At 39.4% G+C, this 26,385-nt stretch overlaps 2 protein-coding genes across 3 annotated transcripts in view; both read left to right on the forward strand.

Moving 5' to 3' along the window:
- Window positions 1-4: 4 nt before the first annotated feature.
- Window positions 5-14,345, forward strand: MATN3 (matrilin 3; the record flags this gene model as incomplete). Its single annotated transcript, XM_042032745.1, has 8 exons — window positions 5-41; window positions 1,679-2,248; window positions 5,056-5,178; window positions 5,609-5,731; window positions 6,316-6,438; window positions 8,323-8,445; window positions 11,929-12,036; window positions 13,831-14,345. Coding segments are annotated over 8 exons (1,263 nt in total), but the record flags the coding sequence as incomplete, so codon positions are not given.
- A 4,567-nt stretch (window positions 14,346-18,912) lies between these two features.
- Window positions 18,913-26,385, forward strand: part of WDR35 (WD repeat domain 35) — a 42,598-nt gene continuing 35,125 nt past the window's right edge. For both annotated transcript variants that reach the window (XM_042032897.1, XM_042032898.1), the window contains exons 1-8: window positions 18,913-19,022; window positions 19,616-19,733; window positions 20,534-20,605; window positions 21,963-22,055; window positions 23,147-23,275; window positions 23,491-23,624; window positions 25,162-25,327; window positions 25,424-25,569. In XM_042032897.1, coding sequence (XP_041888831.1) covers window positions 18,999-19,022; window positions 19,616-19,733; window positions 20,534-20,605; window positions 21,963-22,055; window positions 23,147-23,275; window positions 23,491-23,624; window positions 25,162-25,327; window positions 25,424-25,569 — 882 coding nt within the window. In that variant the 5' untranslated portion in view covers window positions 18,913-18,998. The remainder of the gene's footprint in view (window positions 19,023-19,615; window positions 19,734-20,533; window positions 20,606-21,962; window positions 22,056-23,146; window positions 23,276-23,490; window positions 23,625-25,161; window positions 25,328-25,423; window positions 25,570-26,385) is intronic.

Raw genomic sequence — 26,385 nt, forward strand, 5'->3', positions numbered from 1 at the left:
CCGCCCGCGCCGGCAGCCGCGCCCGGGCGGCCCCTCCGCAGGTACCGCACCCCGGGGACACCGCGGCCCGCCCGCTCCGCGCTCCGCGCGCTGCTGCCCCGAACCCCGCGTAGCTCTTCCCTGCCTGTGCTCATTGCTCGAAACATTTTTATTTCAGACTCATGGAAGGACCAGGTTGCTGAAAAGCTTTTTGTTCTTCTTACTCTAAAAAAGAGAATTCTTCTACCTACAAACTCTGCATTGGGTCTTTTTACTTTCTTTTCTTTCCTGTTTTTTAGGACAAACATTTTTTTTTTCCCTATGTCTTAAGCTACGGATGCATGCACTAACATTTCTTCATATTTTCTCAGCTTCCCAAAGGCAAAATTGAGTTCCAGGATGCATATAGAATGATATAGAATATATCTGGATGGGATCCTAGATTCATCTGGTCTATTACTCCATCCAAAGGCAAAATCAACTCTGCTGCTGTGCTTCCTGAGGGAATTTGTGCCGGTTCATTTTTTCCCTCTGTTTTCACTTGAATCAGAAAAAAAAGTTTCTAACACCTTGGGAAAAAAAAAAAAAAAAAACCAAGGTGCTGTTTTCACCTCTACTTTTAAAATACATCTGAAGATTTTTTTAAATTTTCAGCTGGAATGGAATAATAAAAGTGAACTTGATAGTAGCCAGGAGAGGTGTGTCAGGTTCCCAAAACAGCCCTCAAGGTGTGAACTCAAACTGAACACCTCATATTTTGCTATTTAATGCACTGGTGAGCCAGAATGTCTCTTTTATAGAAATACTCTTGTTTTGGGTTGTCCATTTTTCAGCTGCAAATCCAACCTTGATGATAGAAACTAAGTACATGGTACCATCAGTGTCAGGACATGGTATCAGGACTGGGAGGGTGCATTTTGGCTGTCTGCTGTCACTGTCTTAATTGTTTTTTCTCTTCCTAGAAGTGATGCTTGTCTCTGATCTGAGCTATGGCTTTTCTGCTTCTGTCTAGATTTATATGGCAGTGAGGAATTTTGGAAATGTGTGTGTAAATGTTCATTTTTACATGTAAAATTACTTCATAACTAATTTCACTTTTCTCTCTGTTCTACAAGCCTTAAAACAGTAAAAATTTCCAAAGAAGCTTTTTTACAGCATCATTTGTGTCTTTTTCCTGTTGACCTTTATTTTTCTGTTGTGTATTTTGGATTGTTACTTGCAAACAAGAAATAATTCCTAATTAGCAGTTTATATTTTTACTATGCTAAAAAATATTAAGATTTGTTCCCTGTGTGATCTACTCAGATATTTTGCCATTTTATTTCTTTATCTTATAAAAACTGGAATTCAGGCTTTATGGAAATAAACAGTAAGTACATTTATATATAATTGCTCCATGTCTGTGTTGGCTGTTACATGAAAACTGCAACCCTTTGTTTCAAGGATAATTAGACATTTTGAGGGCTCAAATGTGCACCTATCTATTAATGCTTAGAAAAGTTCAGTTATTTATTAATTATTAAAATTAATATTTAAGAATATCTAATGTGTTGCTCACTATCATTTGAAGCCTCTTCATAAAGAATCAACCAACATTATCTGGTAGGAGCAGTTTGCCATGACAGCACTCACTGCCCTTGGGTGAGAGCTCCTGTCCTGTGTAGGAGACGACTGAAGCATTTTCCTTCCTTCTTGGCAGATACTGCCTGTAAGAACCGGCCCCTAGACCTCGTCTTCATCGTAGACAGCTCCCGTAGTGTCCGACCTGAAGAGTTTGAGAAAGTGAAAATCTTCTTGTCAGAAATGATCGATACCCTGGATGTTGGTGAAAGAACAACGCGTGTGGCGGTCATGAACTACGCGAGCACTGTCAAGGTGGAGTTTCCCCTCCGGACCTATTTTGACAAAGCCTCTCTGAAGGAGGCTGTGTCTCGCATTAAGCCCTTGTCTGCTGGCACAATGACTGGCCTTGCCATCCAAACTGCCATGGATGAAGTCTTCACCGAGGAAATGGGCACCCGGCCAGCAACCTTCAACATCCCCAAGGTGGTCATTGTTGTGACAGATGGTCGGCCACAAGACCAGGTTCAAGATGTGGCGGCAAGCGCCCGGACAGCTGGCATCGAGATCTACGCGGTTGGGGTAGACCGGGCGGACATGCAGTCCCTGAGGATAATGGCCAGTGAGCCCTTGGATGAACACGTCTTCTATGTGGAGACCTATGGTGTGATCGAAAAGCTGACATCCAAATTCAGGGAGACTTTCTGTGGTAAGGGGGTCGGTCCAAAAGAGTAGTGTAACTTGGCTCCTTTTGACTTCTGCTGTGGTTCCACTCCCTAAGAAAGAAGTTTTTAATGAGTGTTATGTATCGCATCTAAATATTTCCTTTACCATCCATTGGGCAAACAAGCCAACCCTTTTTTTCAGTTGAGGCCACGTAATGGCCTTTCATTTCAAATAGTGACCTTATTGCAGGTAACAGACCTGACTTGAGTGGACCTCCTTGTGCAGTTGGTCAGATTTACTGCAAAAGAAATCACAGCAATTGGATGAGGTTTGACTGCATATATTTACTAAATGACTGAAGAGCTGTGCAGGCTGCTCATTTCTTTTTCCATCTTGCTGGGAAGCAAGGAGGGTGGGAGTGTGGAGCTGAAGGGATTCCTTATGGATCAGAGTAGGAAAATCAGTGTGGCAGGTAAACCACTACACTGGCTTGAGCAATGTGGTGCAGGATTAAGTGCCCAAACACAGTGTTAGGCCATCTCAGGACAGGCTTTCACTCATAGGCTCTGCTGGGTTTTTCCAGTGCCAGGCTCACATATCCCTCTGTTTCTCTTCAACTTGATTTAGACAAGGAACTCTGGGATGAGATGAATTAACTTTACTTTTTCAGGGCTGGTCTTGTAAAAATGCTGTATGTATTTGGTTTAGGCTAGAACTTCACTAACAACTCTAGGCCAGAGCGAGCTGATATTGTCATTTACAGGGAAAAAAGGTCATCTGGAGTATTTAGAACTGCCTATAGATAGCTGTGACACAGCCCTAGTCACAAAAATCAAATGACAACTTTTCAACAGTTAAAAAACTTGTGCAAAGCAGTTTTTTCTAGTACATTTCTAAGAAATTTACTTTAAAATAAGTCTCCAGCAAGTAATAGGTAAAATCAGGCGTAAATAACATTGTAAGAAAATTAAAATAACAGCCACTGTCTTGGGAACTTGGTTGGCAGTGTATTACTTTTTTATTTCAGAGCCTTACTAAAAATTACCACCACACCTTTTGAGTAGGTTTAGAGTGAATAGACCTCTTTCTCTAGGTATGAAGTACATGTGTAAGACCATCTGCAGACAGGACACTTTGCCCAATAATTAGCATAGGAAATGCCTTGAGGTTTGGCTTGACACCATGTTGTGCTGCTGATGTGACCAGATCCTCACAAGTGCCCACCTGGCTGGACAGGTATGTGTGCTGTGAACATGGCACTCATTTCCACCTATGTTCTTGCCAAAGCAAGTCCTTTCATAGCAGCAAAGAAAAAAACTCTTCTTCTTAAGAATAAACTTAAGAATTTTTAAAGTAATAATTTATTTTTGTACTTAAGAATAAACTTAAGAGTTTATTGTGCTGAAGCACAGAAATTATGCACCTGCAAGACTGGAGGATAAATCAGAGAGCTCACACATGTACACTTCCAGTGTAACTCTGAGTTGCCTGCATGCCGTTTGCCAGAATCTGTGGGATTAATGAAAAAACCAGGGTGAAGGAAATAGTCTTTAAAAAGACTACTATAAACCAAATCAATCTAAGAGGGTCTTGTAAGACAGTGTGGTAAACTGGGTCCCTTTCCAGCCCTAGAGTGCTTTTTGGTAAGAAATCTGGACTCACCAGTGACAATTAGGATTTTCTTTGGTTTGACCAAGGCAAATAAATTTGTTTGTAGGGTGAACAGGAAAACTAATGTTCAGGAGAAAAATAGCTGGCCAAGATCTTGATGCATTGAAAGCATTATTCAGCATGAGACCATCTCAGAGATGGAAAATCTTAGCCTTGAATTGCTGTCCAACTCAGGGACATTTGACTTTCCTACCACAAAAATCTGACCACTTGAGTCTGAGCTTCTCACTTATGCTTGAAAATATCACCCAGAGATTTTGTTCATAAATCATGGTGATTAATTCTCTTATTCCCAAGGGTGTAGCACAATGAAAAGGTGCTGTCTTTGTTTCAAATTTGTTTTTACCAAGACAAGACAACTCTATCAGCCTTTTTAGCTGACTTCTAAATCTTACTTGTTTTAGAAAATGGGAAATGTTGCCATTTTGTTGCCACAAAATTGCCTTGTTTTCAGAAATACATGAGAAGGTTCAAGCACTCTTGCTTCTGATTTCTTATCTCACCAGTATTGCTTTGGAGATTGATTTTACCAGTAGTCCATATCCACACTGTAACTACTAATAATCTAAGTAAAATCTCAGGTAAAACCAGATTTGTCTTCCCCTTTCTCTCTCTAATCTTTCTTTCCGTTTTTATTTTTTTGTTTTATTTTATTTTATTTTTAAATTTAATTTAATTTAATTTTGCTTTCTGTTGCATTTCAGTTTATCTGGGAGTTTTTTACAGAGCAGCAGGAATTCATAGATTAGGTTCTGTGCAGGTGAGCTGAAGTTCTTAAGCCAACAGACAGTGATGTATTTTAGCATTATTTTAACTGGCTGTCTGTAATAGAAAGGGACTGGATACGAAGAGCCAGACAGTCCTTTTCATTGCTGAGCTCTCACTTTCAGTGTAATGCTACTAAATGCTTAGAACTCTCCTTGTTGAACCCTTTTCAGGGCATCTCTTCTCCTGCCACCTCAGGTGGTGAGTTATTTCTGTGCTGTTTATGACCTCTCTCTCCTGGCTACAGAGGTGCAAAGGAGGCCTGTAACTTCTTGTGACAGCAACACAGCACTGACATTTACTACCACTAATCCAGCAAACAGTGCAAGATATACTTCTGTAAGCATAAATGATTAATGCCTATTCCTTTCCTCTGGGATGACTGAAGCACCTCTCTGTCAATGCCCTTTGTAGCTGTGAACGTGTGTGCCCTGGGGACCCACGGCTGCCAGCACGTCTGTGTGAGTAACGGGGCATCCTACCTCTGTGATTGCTACGAAGGATACACCCTGAATCCAGATAAGAGAACCTGCTCAGGTATTATTCCTTTGGAAGATGAGTTCAAATAGAAAAAAAAATAAAAATTTTACACTATAATTGAATTTGAGATGCTACTTGTGTGCTTCTGTTGAAACAGCAAACATCTGTATCTTTTTCAATAATAAAAAATCTAGTAATGAATAATAAATAAAACTCAACTGCAAGTAATGGTGAGATGTAGTTTGATTCTATCACCATCCTTTTTATTGTGCCTACAGATCCATTCATGGGCCAGATGCGAAAACAAAGTCTTCAGATGTAGATACTGTATAGATATTTTCTCCTACCACTTGTTCTAGTTCCTTCAACTACTATTGCCATTTCTGAGCTGATTCCAAACTGAAATATATTAAAAAAAGCGAATGTTCACTCCATTCCAAACTACTTGCTATTAACAATGAGTTGTTTCTCTAACATGCCTTACAAGCTGTGGACACGTGTGCACCTGGGAGGCATGAGTGTGACCAGATCTGTGTGAGTAAAAATGGATCCTATGTCTGTGACTGCTATGAAGGCTACACCTTGAATCCAGACAAGAAGACTTGCTCAGGTAAGAATTAAAGGCTACTTGAATATATGAAACCCATGGAGATATGGACATGTTTTCTGTGAGTTACCCTAAAATGAGAACTCAGCTGTAGTCTTTCCCCTTGGTTTCAATAACAATAACATTGCATTTTTCTTTAAATTTGTTGATTAAAAAATGCAGTTTGGCACTTACCTACCATTTTATGGTCTTCACAGAATTCCATAAACATCGCTTAGCTGCTCAGTCTGACATGGGGCAAGTTACTGCTTATCTCGTGGGTTTTTAGGTTCATCCTTACTGGGGATGTACAGGACTGCTGGAATTGCTGATGAAAGACAGAACTGCATGAGATGTGATGTAGTCACGTCTTGCAGTATCTACCTCCTCCATTAAATAATTAATAACTGAATTCAGCTGTCTGCAGCATAATATAATAATTATAATATATTATATATAATATATAATATTATATATATATTATATATAATATATAATAATAATATAATATAATAATTAAAGTGTAATTACAAATGTTGAGCATTTAAAACAGTGAAGTGTCTGGGAGGGATTAACAGGTTTCTTTTCTAAACCATGGCTCACCACAGCCATGGACATGTGTGCACCTGGAAGGCATGACTGTGCCCATGTCTGCCTGAGTAATGATGGATCCTACAGCTGTGGCTGCTATGAAGGATACACTCTGAATCCAGACAAGAAGACTTGCTCAAGTAAGATCTGATTAAGGAAAAATTGTGTTCCACTGAAAGGAAGTAGCTTTTAAAAAGCCAGCTAATTTATGTTATTTTTCTGATAAATTATCTCAGAGTTTCTGTACAACCCCTGAAAACTCAGGGCAACTTTGTTTTTTCATATGAACAGTAGTAATTTGAGACCCTTGGCTAGGCTACAGTTCTGTGAGGCTTGTATTTGGTAAGATTAATGTGCCATTTGGCATTTCCTTGAGGACTTCACAGTATTTTCACACCTATGGAGCATGAACTGCCATATCCAATACATGATGTGTACCATCTCTGTCAGAAAACTCTTCAGTAAAGCAGCACAATGAATGAGGGAGAGCATGGACTGTGCTGGAAGAGAGATTGGAGTCTGTATCATCACGACTGTTACTGCTCTTTCTGGTGGATGTGTTTGGACCTTAAAAAATATTGCAGCCTTAGAGCTCTAGAGGATGGAGGGTAATGTTCCTTCTCAGTGCTGGTCTCTTGTGGAGAACAAGAGCATAGATGTAGCTGGTACTCAGGGATGTACACATAAGTATATATTATCTACAGATTAATATCTATTCTATACTGTCTTCACTTGATTATGGTTTGATCTTCACTCTGAATTTCTTTGGATGTCTCACTGGTTATTTATATAGGGAAAATCCTTTTTTTTCTACTTCCACTACAATCCTTTTCCTTACTATATTTTGTGTGACCAAGTGTTGAACTTAGGCTTCCAGTTCCAGGAGGTTCCTAGGCAAATCTCTTCAGTTAAGTCACAGTTCTCACATTGCAAAAAGGTGAAGTCACAGGGCCTGAGTATTCTTCCTGCCTAGGTTAGGAGCTGATTTTGTAAATATAGTGCCTAGGATTAGCTCTTAGCTGGCATTATAGAGAGGCAATAAATATGTGAGGGAATGTAAATTCAATTAGGTCTTCCCTTTGGGACTCCAATCCCAAACCTCATTTCATTGCACCGATTCTCCTCCTGCATACTCAAACTTTAAATTATTTTCTTCACATGCTTGCTTTTTTTTTTCTTTTGAATCTCATTTTGCAGTATCCTGCTAATGATTTCCCAACCATTCATGTCTTTGTGACAATTACATCACAAAGATGTGCAAAAATGATGCAAAAATAGTCTAGGTCTGGGAGAGGGTATTTTTTCCTTTTCCTTTTTCCTTTTACTTTTCCTTTTTTTCTTCTCTTCCTTTGCTTCCCTTTCCTTCTTCTTTCTTTCTCTCTTTCTCACTTTCTTTTCTCTCTCTCTTCCTTTTTTTCTCCATCCTTTATTTTTTCTTGTGCCTTACTGGGCCTCCTTACTGCAAAGATATCCAAATACAGGAATTCCTTCTCAGCTTGTCCTTCCAGAATTGACATGTTAAATTTGGCAGAAAACAGCAGCTTCACACATAAAGTGCCCACTTTGTAACTGGCAGTGGGTGTCACATCTTTTTAGCAGCCACATACACTTTTTTGTTTATGGTCTTCTCACTCCATAGAACAGTGTCTTCTCCAACTCAATAAAAGCTGAAGTAATGCCAAATAGTCTCTTAGAATCAAGGTATTTGATTTCTGAAGTTGTTGGATAATTGTTTTGTAAATGCATCACTTCTAGTTCCATTCCTTTTGCCATCTGTTTGTTACAGCTGCAAAAAAGTGTTGCCAGTATTTCAAAACTTGTACTAATTTTGTGATGTTGATAGCCGGATAAAAACACACTCTCTGCACCCTGCTCTGGTTAATAGCATGCTGACATGCAGTAAAAGCATCCTGGTTTGCATCCAAATGAAGATACATTCGCAAATGGGAATCACTACGAGCAGCTCTCAAGGCTGAAGTTTGGACATTGATTAATATTCTTCTCCTCTGAAATGCCTCCCTCAGCTGCTGACGTGTGTGCGCCTGGCAGGCACGACTGCGAGCAGGTCTGCGTGAGGGATGACCTGTTCTACACCTGTGACTGCCACCAAGGCTACACCCTCAACCCAGACAGGAAGACATGCTCAAGTAAGAGCAGATTGCTGATCCCTTTCCCCCCATGCCCTCCTCAGCTAAGTGCATGTATTGAAATAACTCTCATTAGCACATTAATATATTTGTATCTGTTGGAGGAACTTTCATGTGCATCCAGGTGTTAAAAGACAGCTCTGTGTCACTCTGCCTTGCCCATTTTGAGCAAAATTCAGAGACACAAAGGATTTTATATGTAACAATGTTAGTAAGTACTCACCATGCAGTCTTTCTCAACTTATAACTTAAGGCCTTCCCTAATTTATGCAATATTGAGAAAACCCAGAACTGAGAAATTGTTGAAGAGAGAAGGGGTTAGTCACACGCCTTGCAGTATTGTGGAATGTGTGTACCACCATGCAAGACAGTTTGAGGTGATGTCCTCCCCTCCAGGCTGAATTTCATCTTGCTGTTCCTTTCTTTAGCTTCTCAGTGGCTTTGTGCTACAGTAAAAATGTAATAATTTCAGAAGTGTTTCTTTCCTTCCCAGTCTCCTTACTGTAAAGTTTTTGTGTACTGGAAACCTTTCCTAGTGTGCCTTTGGAGCTCATGTGGCATTTCACATCTGGTGGGGTAAGGCACCAGCTGGGTCAGAGTGAGCAAGGTCTCAGGTATCCCTTGTATTAATTAATGTATTAACCCCCAGTAAGACAATTGCTGCTCCAAGGCAAAATCAGTTACACAGCTCAGTAGTTCCTGGTAAGATTCACAGAAGATAGGCTCCCAGCATGGAAAAGCATTGCCACTGGGAAGCATTTAAAAATGTTATCTTGTTTTTGGATAACTGCCTCTCCAAAGCACATCCTGTGTGAACTGATGTATGTGCACCAGAAACCCATGACTGGAAGCAGGTCTGTGTGAGTGGATCATACACCTGTGACTGCTATGAAGGCTTTATCTTAAATTCAGATGACAAAACATGCTCAAGTAATAATTTCATGTTGTGTTTTTTTCTGAATATGCTTATTTATTGAAGCACCTCTTTTTAATGTGTTAAACATTTTTAATGTCTTTGAGAAATGGTCTATCAACTCACAAGCTCCCAGGAAGCACAATCCCTTTTCATTCTTTTATGCCTCTTTCCATGAATATTTTGAGCTAGTTTGGTCCTTCTTGTTTAGTTATAACAATTACTGTATTTAAAATTAGTTTAATGTTGCCTCTTACCTATTGTTACACATTTAAGGACTCACTGTATTTAGGAATATAATCTGTCATAATCTGCATTCCTTATGAAACGGGAATAATTGGCGGTGTTGGCAAGGCAGGATTCTGGGGCACCTGTCTCTGGGAAGTGAGTCTCCATTGCATACCACCATTTGGAGAGTGGCTGTGGGGGTCCAGAGGGGAACAATACTCAGGTTAGAACTACTGCAATGCTAAACCTTTTATTCTTGCCCACTCCTCCAAGATGAGTGGGACAAGCATGAACTCACCAACTGTTTTCTCTTCAGATGGGCAATACTGGGATCAAATGTTGGCAGAACCGCTCCACAGTTTGATGTAGAATCCTAAGTTAGGCTGGGTTGGAAGGGCCATCAAGAGCTACCTAGCCCAGCCTTTGGTTCAGAGCAGGAATAACCTGGCATCATATCAAGTGGCTGAAGACCCTGTGTGAGAGCACAGTTATAGGTGGATATAGACAAACACCATCTGCAAAAATAGTTTCTGGTTGGTCTGGACTTGAACACAAAGGCAGTGTAAAAACACAGCTTTAGCATGTTTTTTGTGACTTGTTGGGCATCCCAGTGGCAACAGGAATGCCCCAGATTTTGAATATCAAATACTGGAAGACTCTCAAATTCACAGGACTGTGGAAGAATTCAGAGTACTCTTGGACAATTGCCAGAGTTGGTTGGAAAAGTAATTTTGTTACATCAGACAAAATCCAAGGAGGATCTGTATCTGTCACTGGAGAATTTAAATGCAGACATAAAAAGTTAACTGGCAGTTGGTTGGAAACCAACCGTGCTGGTGTGATGTTTTGAACTGGCCTTCCTCCAGCTGACTCTTGAACAGCTCTTCTTTGTACATTGACCATAAAGCCGGTGGAATGTTCCAAAGAGGGGAACTGGACAAATACAACTTCAGTGGAATCAAGGAGACACCAGTTTCAACACTGGCTTTAAGACAAATGAATTTCTTCACTGCCAGAACTGCAGACTCACAGATTTTAGATTTTGCAGTTTCCCTGCAAGAAAAAAAAGAAGCCAAAACAATCCAGGAAAAAAGGGAAATGTACTTGAATATAATATTTTTATTGTTTTACTGTGACAATGCTCACACACTTTGTTTGGCATTGGTGAGCTATGCATTTATATATCTAGAGAAAAAAAAGATTAATATGCTGTTGCTACCTTTGCAAGCAATGAAAAAACACTTAGGAGGGGGTGGGTATTATATACAGGTAAGAAGGGGTGGGTATTACATACAGGTAATACCTCTTGATAACTTGTTGAAAAAGTATTCATAGGGTGGGTCTCTTTTAGGAAGGCTTTGCCTTTGGAAACTTATTATTCCTGTCTCAGATGTATATGGTAATCTCACTAGCTACCTGTGCAGTAGCTGTTGATACATTTGTTCTCAACCTTCAGCAAGTGGTGCAGCCTTAACTTACTTATTTTATGGAGTAGGTGAGGTTAAATTGCCTTTCATGCAGCTAAGAACTCACAGTCTTCTGCTGATGCTTGACATTAGTATACTACAGTGAAATTGTTGTCTCTCTGAACTCGTTGTCATCATTGCTGGTTTTTTTGTGAATTATGGAGAAAAAGGAATTCTTGAGGACAGCTGAGGCTGGTCCCCTGTAAGTTTGGAAGACTGAGGTCAAGACCTAGGAACAGATTCAATGGAAGCACTGTGGAGTATAGCAGTGCTTGCTTTCTCTTTCTGAAGAGACTGGTGACTTCTCTTTCATACTAACTGGCTCTTCCAGTGATACTGCTGTGACTTTCTGCTAGATTTTAAATTCACTTGGGCCTATTTGAATGATGTCATTCCCCCCATCTATATTCATGTGACATTGGAATGGATTTGTGTCCACCCTCTTGAATCAACATAGATATTCCCTATGCATGCATATTGCCAATGTTAGAAACCAAGAATACTTGTGGGGTGACACAATTAAAGTTGATGGGGAGGTGGTTGGTCTCTGCAGCCAGCCCCTTTTTTTTTTTGCTCAGTAATGGTCTAATTTAAAGAGTGTAGAACATCCAGGTAGGCAGACGATGAAATCACTGCTCTGCCTTCTTCTTGGTTAGTTGAGCTCTCTCTTGCCTGTCCTGGACTATGACACTCAGGTCTCTGGCTACACACAAGCCCCTGTTCATTGCTGTCCCTCCTTCCCAACTGCCCTGGCTTGCAGTGCTTGCTGTAGTCTCACAGCATGGATTCAACTCCTTCCACAGAGTCAAGCATTTTCTTGGGATTTAAATGTTCAATAATTGTAATAAAAATACTAAATGCTGTTTTCTCTCTTAGGAGCCATAACGAGCAGTCTTGTAACAACTGAAGAGTCCTGTAAGTGTGAAGCCATAGTTGCCCTCCAGGACTCAGTGACCTCACGCCTTGAAGCTCTGTCCTCAAAATATATCCTTTTTTTTACATGATCACCTGCATTTAGCACTTTACTGGTATTTTAGAGGTAACTGTTTTGACATAAACCAGGGAAGAAATATCCCTCAAAAGAGAAAGTATTTTCAGGGTGATTTTAGAAATATTATGGAAAAAAATCTTGTTTGCAAACATGACTATATTTTCACACTTCACTGAAGAGCAACATGATAGATAAAATAAATGCATATACACACATTCCCTAGATTACTTATACCATGTTGAACATCAAACACAGGTCTACTCATAATTCTTCTGGATGACTTTTACTGTTACATCAAACACTGAGTTCTGACCCCTCTTATTATGCCCCAAAATTTTAGAGACAACTTCATGTGTGACAACAGTCCCATTAGCTGTGGTATTCCTCTGCATCCCACCTCCACAGGCACTGTCCCAAGTGATTTTCAAGCACCTTCTTTTCTCTGGAAATGTGTGAGCATATTAGTATCCTGGGATACAGGAAAATGGGAGAGCTGCAAGGCAGGGTGCTGAGGCTGAAGCCTCTGGGCAAGTGTTGGGTCCAGAGGAGGTCTGAGGTGCTGGTGGGTGGAATTTGCCAGCTTCGTTTGCTGCAGTGCCATGTCTGCAGCCGTGAAATGTGGCCAGCCCCCGCATTAGACATTTCACAAACATGTGGGAGAGAAAAAAACCCATCCAACCACCAAAGAGAAAGTGGTGAACTCTGTGTTACCACAGCAAGCCTGCATGCTGGAATAAATGCCCTCAGATGACATGGCAGGGACTAATAACTGGAAATTAAAGCGAGACAAGCCATGGTACATTATAAGGTACAATTTTTAGGAGTGGTTGGTCACTGTTACAATTTACCAAGGACTGTGGCAGATTTTCTTTGCTGAAATTTTTGAGACTTAATGTTTTTTTCTGTCAAAGGTGCTTTAGTTCAAATAGGAATTGATTGAAAGGAGCATTATGTCTGTGGTTATCATCCTGATCCCTGGGGATTCACAATCAAGGAAGAGTGGGATATTTAAGATTAAAAAAAAGGAGAGTAAACTAGTGAGTTTTATACATGAACTCATCATTTACATAGATAAAATAACTTTCCAGTTTGCCAAAGTTTCTGAAAGCCAAATGAAAACTTCTGCCAAGGACACAAGACTTTCCCAGTTTTTCAATAAATTCAAAGTTATTTTTATGAGATCTAACTGCACATCCCTCTTCTTGCAGTGTGCTTGGAGTTCAGTTTATCTGCCTGGGAAAAGTGAGGGGAAGAACTCTGATTTTCCTGGATTATAATATATAATTACAGGGACTCTAAGTAGTTAGAACTGAACACCAAGATATTTAAACCTGTAATGTCATCTCAGTACTAGCACATCCTTCAGAGATCAATCTTTCTGCCCCAAGAGTTCATGTTAAGGAAGAAAATGTTGTGGGTTTAAGTTAGGAATAGACTTTATTATAAAGAACTGAGTCTTTCTTTCAAAGTTATTCTTTGATGGGCCATTTCTATCCCTAGCATCCTTTCAAGACAACCTGGAAAACACAGCAGAGACCATCACCTGCTGATCTTCATCCCTGAATATCACCTGATCCAACTCCTTTTTAAGAAATTAGGGTGGTTGAGATTATTTGGGAAGATGCCAGATCTTGATGGAGCTCTAAAGCATTTGGAAATCTCTATTTCAAGCATGTATTGACCTCATCTAGAAAACAGACTGCTTTTTGAAAATGCAGCAATGAAAAAGACTGTAAATAAAACAAACCTTATAGACATCTATTTTATTGCCCTTAACAACTGACCACTAGAAGAAGTGTCTGAGAAGCTGCAGGCATATCAAGACAGACAGCAGATTGTCTAAGCTATAATTCTGATTGATTTTAAAATAATCTTTCAGAATCAAACCTTTTTATTGTTTTCAGCAAGCTTTATTTCACTGCACAACTTACAAAACAGAAGTTGGTTTATTATTATTGACAAATGTCAAGAAGACTTCAGGAAGACAATAGTCTTGAAAATACAGTGACCCTGAGATCTTCATATACAGTCACTTTATAGCCACGAAGCTACCCATACCTGCTGTGCTTCAGTCTGTACTGCAGATACTGCTGTTCTGTAGTAACTGCATTTTTTATTCTCTTACTTCAAAGTAAATACAAAAAAAAAAAAAAAAAAAAAGAATGGACACAGTTATCACATTATATAAAACTTTGAAATGGCAAGGCAGAACGAAAAAATGTGCCCATGTCTTCTTTCCATTAAACTGGAAAGTAAGTTGGGATCTTGTAACTTATTTTAATAAAATACAATATGATATGCAGATTGATGTTGTAAGTTATTTTGTATTCAACTTAAATGGTGTGTGTTATGAAATAAAGGGTTTAAAAAACACAAGGAAACAACACCTCAAAGATAAAGGAGGCATAAATGGAAGAATTAAACAGAAAACTGCCCCAAGTCACATGTTTGGAAAAAGAAGTATTTTATTTTAAAACCTAGAAGTAATTGAAAATATAAATAAAAGATTTAACAGTAATTTCAAGTATTAATAATGTTTAACATGTAGAAGAATGAAAGATGTCCTCCAATTTAATATTTTTACCCTGCAAGATTTACTTATGTTATTAGACAGTCATTCCTGTTGTCATTACACAAACTTTACTGACACTTCACTTGTTTCAATCAGGCTTTTAGGATAAAACATACAAGCTAACAATTAAAAAAAAAATTAGTCATTAAAGGAATCCATTGATTTTATACATTTGGCATTTACAATCATCCAAATACTTTAGAAATTATATTTAAATTAGGAGCCAAAATGATGGGGATTTTTTAATGGAAAAATCCCACACAGTTTGTAGACCCTTGCAATACAATTCCATAAAATATTATATCTGGTAGCTGGTTTGCCAAGGACATATTAAACAACATCTGTACTTGTTTTGCACCTGGCACATAACACATTCAAGCAAGTTCAGTTATGTTCACTTCACTGCACATGGCAGTGTGACTTCGGGTATGCCTACACAGTAATGTTAAGCTGGAATACAACACTACATAGCACAAGTGAACACGGGACACAGCTTCAGCTGCAAGGGCTAAATACGAGACTATAAACTCTCCAATAACGCTGGATTTGGCTGTGCTTGGTATTTTGTGATGTATCCCCACACTGATATTAATTTGCTGTAGTATAATTAAAGTGAGCGTGGGACATCCTGGCTATGCTACACTTGCTTCCTCAAATTGCTGTGCATGCATATTTTTTTTCTGTAAGTCATGGAGTTTTATATCCAGCACTTTGCTTACTTTCATGTCCTGTGCATAGACATGGGTATTATACAGGCATTTATAGGGCCAGCAGTATTCCTTGGCCTCTGTTATTGGTGAGAATAAACAAGTCGTAAATCTAATGCAGGACTTTACAACTTCTTGGCAATTGGGAGGGGATGACCTCAGTCCTATTTACACTAAGGCCAGTTGTCAGATGAGATGTAAAACTTTATATGATAGTGGAAAATTGTTCTGGAGGCCAGATGTATCTTGCAAGCTGTCAGCTGGGCAGGCTTTGATTCATGCACTAGTATTCACAACTTCATTTTATACTGCAAATGATAATATTTACATTCAATTCCTCTGAGCAATTACCTGCCTCACTTTGTGAGTACCAGGTAAAATTCCAAGATTATATAAATGATTTGTTTGAAATAGGACATACTGTTGTTCAGCAAAATTAGATTTATTATCCAGTGTGTTACAAGCCAATAATTACATACTCAAGAGAGACATAATTGTTTATTTCAGAGTTGTGCACCCAGGCCCGGGTGCTCAGTGGTGTTCCAAAAACCAAGCACATTGACTATAAAAACTTTTTAAACTTAGTAAAACACAAAAATATAGTAAAATTTCTCCCTGAATACAATCAAAATGCAGTACAGATTCTATTTCTGTCCACACACAGCTCATGAGTCCTGAGTCAGTTTCAGCTTCAGGCTCCTTCTGTTCAGATCACCACGAAGTTGGAGGAATACCTTTGGTCCGTGTGTAATGAATTCATGAGTCCAGTGCTTTTAATTTCATGGCTCTGTGTGTGGTCAGCAGTACCTGATAAGGTCCTTTCCACTTCTCAGCTAGTGGAGTATCTTTCCACTTTTTCAGGTAGTCTTGATCTCGATGCTTGAAAGAATGTATTGGTGACTTGATTGGGACCGGTGTTCTAAACAGCAAGCACTTGTGTAATAATCCCAGGATTTTACTTAAAGACAAGCGATCATTGGTTAAAGCTTTCTCTGCTACTACATGAATTCCTGTCAGATTCACATTATGTGGTGTACCATACAGGATTTCAAATTTTTCTGGATTTTTCAGTACAACCTGGCAGACTCCTTCCAATGTATCAAATCAGTGGTTGAAAAAGGAACTTTTACATATACAGGGTTTTGGTGTGCCCAAATTCTACCTACAATTGGACTACATGTGTCACTCCCTCCAGTCTTACCACCAGTACTGTCCTGGTCCCAATTATCACTGTCATGATTCTTTCTCAGAGAAACCAACAACTGTACACCCTCTTCCTCACTATCCACCTTCAGACACCTTTTCCCTCTACTACAAGCAGAGCAGCAGCGATTTCTTTTTCTCTTCCATCATCAACACATTTGAATCAGACATCAATAACCTGCATTTTTTCTTGTTTCATGACCATTTCTCAACGAGAAAAATAAATCTACACATGGGATTTCATCCCATTTATCCAATCTTCTGCAAAACAACAGTTGCAGCATGTTATTATAATTTAATGTTTCCATTTCTGGCCACTTTTCCTCACCATCCAATCATTGAGTACAATATTCCTTTAACTTCCACTTTGTAAGAGGTTCTCCACCAATCTTATTCCAATGATTAAAAATACCTCCTAATGGAGAACAAGGAGAAGGTTTAACCAATTGCCCCATTCCATATCATTACCCAAAAAAGAATGTTTTTTAACCATGACTTCATACACTTGTCACTGTAAAGCATGTATGAGTTTTCTAAAATTCTACTACACAATACCAAGTCCACAATATTATATCAACCCCTCTTTTTACTTTATACAGTTGCTTTTCATATGTTGCATCTTTGAGTCTCTTACCCACTCCTGGATGGGGAGACACTCACAGAGTTCCTGACCATAAGGGCTGTGGGTGCTGGAGTTACATAGTGCTACAAGTTACATAGTTATCTTAATAATTAGCATTCTATCTTCTATTGGTTAATGATTCTGTGAAAAACGAGGTTCACTCTCCTGTGAGAATTTAAAGGGTTTAATATAAAGACAATAAGAGACACATAAAATAAAGCAAAGGGATAACAGCCGGGTGCCTTGGCGCTCTGCCAAGAGCACACCTGATGCTCGAGGTGAGTCCTTTTTATACCATTTTTACTGTCTGTTCTCTATTCATATTCAAACTTTTCCTGGAGCTGTTCTGCACGGCCACTCCTTGGTTCTGCCTTTTTAGAGCATGTGTCGTCTTCTGCCTTGTGGTTTTATTTCTTTTGATTCTTGGGGTTGGGCCCGCTAGGTAAGAGTCGATGGTAGGGTGGATCTCTTAATTCCTCAGACAGTCAGGGCTGATTGCAGCTTTGGGCCTCTTTGCCCCCCGGGCAGAGCGGTGATAAGGGCTCTCGGACCCTCCTGGCCGCCCGTTCTCCAGGCGGAGCAGCCTTTGGGCCCTTTTGTTCCCTGGACAAAGTGTTGATTAGCAGCTTCTCGGGCCTCATCCTCTGCTCGCTTGGAGGTTATCTTACTTGCTCACACGTGCTAACATTCTTGCTAAAAAGAGAGAAAACTACATCCACACAGCAAAAAAGCATTTCTAACATTATATAATATCTACCTTTATACTTTGCGAGAAGCCAATATTATAATATATGTTTATAACAATTCTCTTGCTTTTCATGCTAATTAGTCCACATGCTCAGTCTTTCTTTTGGGTTGGTGGGTTTCTTGGGTCTGGTGGTCGCAATCTGCCCTGCTGGAATTACCCTTTACCCTGTCAGAGCTGATTTCAGCACGGTTGCTGAGTTGACTTTATTAGTTTCTTTCTTATCTTGGGAGTCCTGCCAAAAGTGGGCCTTGAGGCCCATAAATTCTGCATTCTTTGTGTCCATTATCAGTGTGACATCCTTCTTCCCAAGCTTTGTTAACCTCCCCCTAGGTCTGAGATCATCAAAACTTGTCCAGCTGTAAATTTTAACACAGCAATATTAGTGACAATTTATCGTTCTAATACCTGAACATCACTGAGAGCTTGTTAGTTGCTCTCTGTCTCATGGATTAAGTCTCCTTTCTTTTTGATTAGGAGTGTTTTAATCTGGAAGAGGGCAGCTGTAGATTATGTATTAGGAAGACATTCGTTACTGTGAGGGTGGTGAGGCTCTGGCACAGGTTGCCCAGAGCAGCTGTGGGTGTCCCATCCCGGGAAGTGTCCAAGGCCCGGTTGGATGGGGCTTTGTGCAGCCTGGCCTAGTGGAAGGTGTCCCTGCCCATGGCAGGGAGGTTGGATCTAGATGCTCTTTAAGGTTTCCAACCCAAACCATTCTATGATTCTATGTTGATATAAGTTACACTGCAAACACCGTGTGCGGACAACCTGGGGTTCACGAACTTTGGGATTTTCCTTCGTGTAAAAGCAAAGTGACCTTTATTAACAAATTCCCAATGCTTTCTAACCAAGCTGAGCACTCCCATTAACGGCTCTGCCAGGCTGGGACCCCCAGCCCGCCTGAGCCGGGGAGCCCCGGGCGGCCCTCACGGCCCATCCCCGGAGGCTCGGGGCCCGCGGCGGGGCGGGCTCAGCCGCTGATGGCGCCCGGCCGCTCCCCCGGAAGCGGCGCCATTTCCGCCGGCCGTTGCCAGGGGGACGCGGTTGCCGGCGCGGCCGCGCTGCCGTGAGAGCCGGCCCGGGTCGGCTCCCCGCGCTCCGCCGGGATGTTCATCTACCTGTGCAAGAAGGTGCCGCTGGGGACACGCGGGACGGCGGAGCGCAGGCTGCTCCCGGGCAGGGGGAGCTGCCCTGGGGAGTCCCGGGGGTCGGGAACCCGCGGGAGCTGAGGGGACCCTCGGGGTCCCCCCGCCGCCTGCGGCCGCTGCGAGGAGGCTGGGCACGGTGCGGCACTCCCAGAGCGCTGCCCTGCCCTGCCCTGTCCCGCCGGTTCCCTCGGCCTCGCTGGGGTTTCTTTGATCTCCCGCTGCACCAGCAGCTCCGCAGTTTTCCCCCCGGTAGGCTTTGGACGCGGCTTTTCCGCTGCAGACCGGAGCCCTGTGCACTGTGTGACCACGGTGACCTGTTTTGGTTGCTGAGCACACCTTCGAAGGTGTCCTGCTGTTATTACTTGCTTCCCGTGTTCGATTGCTCGAGTGTGGCACAGTTTCATTAGTGATTGTAATTCTGTCTTCTCTCCTTTTTTTTGCATGTACAGATCTGTTAATAGAAATAAATTTATCTCTTGTCCTATTGTAGGTGTCTTTGAGGTGCTCAAGTAGACTATGTAAAATAAAACGCAGTTGTTGCAACTGTGTAGAGATGCAAAATACTTCTTTTTCAGATTGCAATTCCAGGTAATGTTCGATTGAAATGTATTTCCTGGAATAAGAATCAAGGTTTTATAGCCTGTGGTGGAGAGGATGGATTACTGAAAGTCCTAAAATTAGAAACACAAACAGGTAAATGCGGGGGGGTGGGGGGGGCGGGCGTTGTTTGGTTTTTTTTGTTTGTCTGTTTTAATTTTTATTTTAAGAACAACACACTTCAGAAAGCATAACTTTTCCCCTGAGTTCCTTGGCAATATTGCATATGTTTTAAATCTGTACATAGCTAGTTATGTATTTCCACTAACATCACATTTTTTCATCACTGGCTTTTGAATACAGTTTTCCTCCAGCTGGTCCTACTTGGCACACAAGCAATTTGTCTACCTGTTATATTTGCTGAAGTTTTCTTCAGTGCTGGTTTTTTTTTTTTTTCAGGGCTTATCATTCATTCTTTTTGTGTAGGCTTTTTCTTTATTTTGGAACTTACTTTGTTATTTCTTGATTTTGTTTGAACGTTCTCTACCATCTTAATTATTTTAGGGAGAAAGCTGTGTATTTTCTTTTAAATAAATATGCTCCAAGAAAGGTAAAATCCATTTTCAAAAATTTTTAAACTTTTTTTTTCCTGAATGTAACAAAATGTGATAGCCATAGCTGCTGTTGTGGTTTTGTTTTGTTTTGTTTATTTTGTTGGCTTTTTTTCCTGAAAAACTGCTAGACCATAAGGCATATATCAATTTGGATGACAGATGTGAACAGCAAACACATGGAACAGAGGGGGGGAAATTCCATCTCGCAGTTACTATATACTTTCTTTTAAGTGGTTCAGTTTATCTCTGTAAATTGTGATTAGAGCTGCAGTATTCATAGAAACATGGTAATATGTTTGCTTTGTTAGGTTTATTTTCATAGTGAATTTTGTTATTTTTTAGATGAAGCAAAGATAAAGGGACTGGCAGCTCCTAACAACATTTCTGTGACTCAAACTCTTGAAGGCCATAGTGGTAAGTGTATTTGGGCATTTAGTCTACTTTTGGTTAGAGTAAAAAAACCACAAGATTTTGTGAAGCTGATAGAGTAATTTTGGTGTAACTTTTTATTGTAAGTCTGAAATACAGGTTATGAGTATTTAGCATGGGCATGTAACATCTTGGTTGTATATTTTTACCATGTTATCCTGGATAAAGCTGTTTGGGGTGTTCCCAAAATCTGTGGGATTTGCTTATATGTTACAGTAGCTTTCCATTTTTTTCTGAAGAAATGAAAATTATTTCAGTAAACATGATTTCTGTGTTAAACATATAGTAATTTTTCCCTTTATTGACAAATTACAGAATGTGTGTATGCATAGACTGCAGTGTAGTGTAGAGACAAAATTTAGAGAGGTTAGAAAGCAAGCTGGAGAAGGATAATGTGTGAAGGTAAAAGCTGAATGCAGCAAAATTAGGGAGGACTTAAATTCTCACATGGGAAATGTTGACTGGTCATCACCCATGGACAAAGGGATATGAAGAGGATGCTAAAATCCTTGCAATATTTGAAGAAGTGGACTTTTTTATGAGGACTTGCAGTTGAAATCTGGCAAGAGTCAGGTTATTTTAAGGGCTTAATTAAATAGGATTGGAACAAATGAATTGTGAGGAATTGATTTAGTGGATACTTTGGGTGAATGTGTTCAATTCTGAAACAGATTACTATTACCTTAAAAATCCCTGACATTTAGAATATCTTTGATTGCATCTATTGGTAAAGTTCATGACAGAAACACTAAAAATGGAAATGATACAGAGAGAAGGGGTACCCAGCAGTGAGGGAGGGAAAAAGTGTGATGCAAGTTGATGTACAGTATGGAACTGATAAAAGTTCAAAGATATTTCAAGTAAAGTCAAATATTTATGAGTGGGATCCTATATGAAACTTGAGGGTCTGAAGCATTTGTATGTAGAATGCTCTTTTGGGTAATTATCAGGGAGATTGTTTTAAAAGTGCAGCAGTAGTGAGGATTGGACTACTGAGAGGAAGAAAAACCCAAAACTTCCTACAACAGTAAAGTTTTGTCAGTGTCCAAGAGTGTCAGAGGTGGTCAGAAACTGCAAAACTATGATTTGGGTTTTGGGTGTGCAATCAATACTCTGAGTAGGATTTGGAGAGGATGTTACTCCAGTGGGTGAATACAGAAGCAAAAGGAGCTCTTGAGCAGAATTTTGAAAGAGGAAATAAGTGGCACAGAAAGAAACCTACAACTAAATCAAAGTCAGCAATGCAAATTTCTGAAAAGCTCCATGCTGATTAGGTTGGATGTGGTATTTTTTATTAACTTAGTTAAATAATGCCAATAAAAAGCTTTTTATCACTTTCTAGGCTTTGTGCAGGTTGTGACGTGGAATGAACAGTATCAAAAATTGACTACCAGTGATCAAAATGGCCTCATTATTGTGTGGATGCTGTACAGAGGTATTCTGCAAATAAACTTGAGATGGGATAATATTCTGTGTCGTGAGAAATACTTCTTTTCCCCCTCACCTGCAGTTTTTACAGTTCTTTTCTGGAGTTTTTATTTTGCAGATTGTATAGCTCAAAATAGCTTTAAAACAATTTTCAAGTTTTATTGTAATACTTGTTTATAGTGTAGTCATATGAGACAAGGCATTGGTCCTGCTGAGCCTGCTGTAGAAGAAGATACCAGTACTTAGCCATGTGCTTGATAAACTGCTCTAAATTTTTTATCTCTGCTGCTTTATTCCCTTGGATATTGTGCATTGAGCACAAACATATTGGTAGACTAGAAGAACTTATCAGCCCTGCTTAAAGCATCAATTAAATAGTCTCATAAAAACAATCTTTAGAAATGTTTTAAGGTAGTGAACCAATATGACTAACCAGTGTATGACTGTAATTATCTTTTATTGCTCTTGACTCTTTCACACACATATATATACTACTGTGGTTCACTGGCATTCATTTAAAAGCCAGCAAACCTCACAGTCAAGGTAACCACTTTCCAACACATATGGGAAAGAAAAAGAAAATAAAGGGCTTTCCTATTCTTTTGGGAATTTTAGTTTAATGAAAAATGGAAACAAATAAAAGCTCTGCTTCTCATTTCAGGAGTAAAGAATAAAACTCAGTCTTTCTGGCTGATTTGTGGTGGCTACTGTCATATAAATAATCTCTTAGTTTTAGAAAATAATCGGTAAATTTCTTACTACCTATTCATAGCAAAGCCAGTTGTTTGCTCTGTTTATGTTTCCTATTGTATTGTCAGTTCTGAAATTACTGAAGCACAGAACTCTTTCTGTAGGGCCCCTCTTGGACTTTGGCTCCCCTTTCCAAGCCCTCATTCATCACCGTTCACTTTGGAAATGAGCAGCTCCCATGTGAGCGCTGGGTTTCACAGTAACTGTGTCTGTGTCTTCTGGGGCACTGTACTGTAGTCTTGTTAGGCTTTTACTGAAAGGGCAATTCAGTGATTAGCATGTCCCTTGAGTCCTCCAGAGGTTTATCAAATCACAAGTGTAACTCAGTTTTTCTCTCACGACAAATAGGTTCTTGGTATGAAGAGATGATTAACAACAGAAATAAATCAGTGGTTCGAAGTATGAGCTGGAATGCTGATGGGCAGAAGATTTGTATTGTATATGAAGATGGAGCTGTGATTGTTGGATCAGTGGATGGTAAAGTTTTAAGCCCTACTAATTGCTGTGCTATTACACAAATTTGTTCGTAGTGCTATATACACAGTGGCCCTGTTTCTCTAGGTAAATACAATTAATAGTTAGTTACTAATTGTTGCTTTGACTTTAGCTGCTTTAGTTTTTACACTGGTAACTTGCATCCTGTTTTAAATTTTATGGTGTATTTATTAAGTGCAGTCAATGTTTTGTTCCAGGCAATCGCATTTGGGGAAAAGACTTGAAAGGTACTCACCTGTCCCACGTGGCCTGGTCCTCTGATAGCAGAATTTTACTCTTTGGAATGGCAAATGGAGAGATTCACATTTATGACAATCAGGGAAATTTTATTGTAAGTTCATTGTGGTATAATTAAGGATTATAACTTCAACAGGCAAAAAAGCTCACTTCCTCTTAATTTATTTCATGTTTGTTTAGTTGGTGGACTTCAGTACTGAGAACTGTGAGCTCCTGCACAGAGCTTTTATTCAAGAATTCTGCAGCTTTTTATAATAATTTCTTTTCTGGTAGCTAAATGAATATCACATCAACTAATGCCTTTTGACCTTGCAATAATTACTGAAAATGTAAAAGTAGGAATGGTCATACTAGTGAAATTAAATGAAACTCTTTAGGACATCTGAAAATACTTACTTTCAAAGATGTTTGTGATGATAGGTCAGGTTTAATATTTTTAAGCTGTTGTTTCTTTTCTCTCTTCATTATTTGGAGGAACTAATGCTGGCTTAAAGGATATTGACTTCTTACAGCCTCTGCTTCTTAAAGTATTAGCATGCTTTTAGAAAAAAGCAATAGTTTATTTTCCTATTGCTCCTATTATTCTTTAGAGAAACCTGGTAGTGAGTGGAAAAATAACAGCTATAGTATATTGTTGAAGTCCTACAACCTAGACTTATTTATTTATTTTTATCTACTTACTTGGAGTATTGAAATATGACTATAACAAAATGCTAAGTAAAAACACTGATTTTAAAGTCTGTGATTTGGGACCATGTTCTTAACTTTTAAGTGCTTAATATGGTGAATTTTCTTCTCCTTTCCATTACCTTCCTAAGAAAGTATCTGCTACCCTTCCCATTTTCTTTTCTTTATCCTCCCACTGTATCTTTCTTCCTTCCCACTGTGTGAGTCATGGTATTTCCAACTGCTGAATTACCGTTAGAGAATTACTGAAATTCTTTAAATAACTTGCTGTCATTTCTCCCACCATATCAACAATGTGTATGGTTGTGCTCTCTTTCCCTCTTCCCTTCTCTCCCATAACTTACCTGGCATTCATCTTTGAAATGATCCAGGAATACTCTTATCTTTCAGAAAAACCCTTACTTGTGTTACCAGGTATTCAGGGCTAATTATTGCAAAAGTGAACTCATCTTGATTGGTGTTCTAATTTGGACACTAGTTTTTTTCCATTGTTTTTATATGTTATTCAGACTTTAGTCAAGAAAAAGCAGACAGAAAGTTTCTTTTTTTTTTTTTAAATATTGTGTCCAGGAACGGTTTGAAATAATTTTTATTTTTTTCCAACGCTCCAGGGGGTTTCTTGTGTCTATGCACATGTGTGTGTGCACACTGGGCTTTTTATGTTGTTGGTTTTCTTTGTTTTTAAGTTACTTTTCAAAGAATGAAAATGCCAATATTACGGCACTCCTTTGTAGTTAAAAATATATGTTTTCCTGTGTCTGATCTGGCTTTGATTATATAAGGAAGTTTTTCAAACCCATAAAATTCTGAGAACTTGAAAATTTTTCTTGGAACAGGAAAACAATTTTGCTTAGACATCTTGTCTTTTGCAAGTGTCAGTAGAGATATAAATTATTCTTTAAATAACTTGTTATATATGACTTTAATTAACTGTTCTTGTGTAGGTGAAAATGAAGCTGAGTTGTTTGGTGAACTCAAGTGGAGCATTCAGTATTGCTGGGATACACTGGTACCACGGTACCCAAGGCTACATTGAACCCAACTGTCCTTGCCTTGCTGTCTGTTACGACAACGGGAGATGTCAGATAATGAGAGATGAGAATGACTACAGTAGGTACAAAATGTGGGGTGTGAGTTACTGACCTGCTCTTGACCCAGAATGTCTACGTGTGTTGATATTCTTAATGTTTATTCCTTAAAAACTAGATCCTATTTTGATTGACACTGGTATCAATGTAGTGTGTATTCAGTGGAACCCCAATGGAAGTGTCCTGGCAGTGGCAGGCTCCCTCAAAGCAGCTTCTCAAGATAAAGATGTCAATGTTGTGCAGTTCTATACTCCCTTTGGTGAGGTAAAAATATTTGATATATAATAGAAATGTTTATTTGTTTGTTTTTAAAATTTTATTATGTTTTGCTGCAGGGTCATTACTGATGGAATTAGAATGCCAAAATGTAGGTGTTTAGTGTGTTTAACATGCTCTCAGTTATCCATCTAGGATATCCACATGGACCTGGAAAGGTGACACAGGACCAAGTACCATTCTAGAACAGCAGGGTAGTGTCCAGCACGAAAATCCAAGTGCATCTCTAATAATCCAAGTGCAACACTAATAATAGGATAAGTGTGGTGTCTAGCTTTGAACACCAGATCCCATGAGACTATAGAGGATGAGCAGTTTTGAGCATAGGCACGAGTCAAGATGTCAGCATCTGTGTATAAAATCGAGAAGTACTTTTCTTTCTACACTGGCTAAGAAACTTGGGCATCTCTAGATTAGAAGCTGAAAATAACAGCAGCAAATGCTCCCCTCTTTTTTTATGGAATCAGTGAAACTGGCAAAAAGGCATCCTGTGTCAGTAAAAGCAATGGCTGAGAAACCTCAGAAAAGCTAAATTGTTTCTAAACTTCTTCATTTGGCTGTTGGGCCTATTGTTTTGTAAATGTTTTTTGTCCATCCTGTCTTTTTTATAGTATGTTAAATGTTTAATAGTTGAGAGACAACTGGTCAATACATTTGTTGTTGTGCTATTTTTGCCTTGCCAGGTGATATCCCTTTCTCTCTTAGTAATATATCTGAAAGTTAGTGTAATGTATCAGAGTGTGATGAAGTTTGTCCCTTGTACAAAAGTACCAGCCAGCTCTGAGCTGAACTGTGAAAGGGGTT

Source organism: Corvus kubaryi, unplaced genomic scaffold, assembly GCF_017639235.1.
Source record: "Corvus kubaryi isolate FWS band 111438036 unplaced genomic scaffold, C.kubaryi_AGA036_p1.0 37354, whole genome shotgun sequence".
NCBI lineage: Eukaryota > Metazoa > Chordata > Aves > Passeriformes > Corvidae > Corvus > Corvus kubaryi.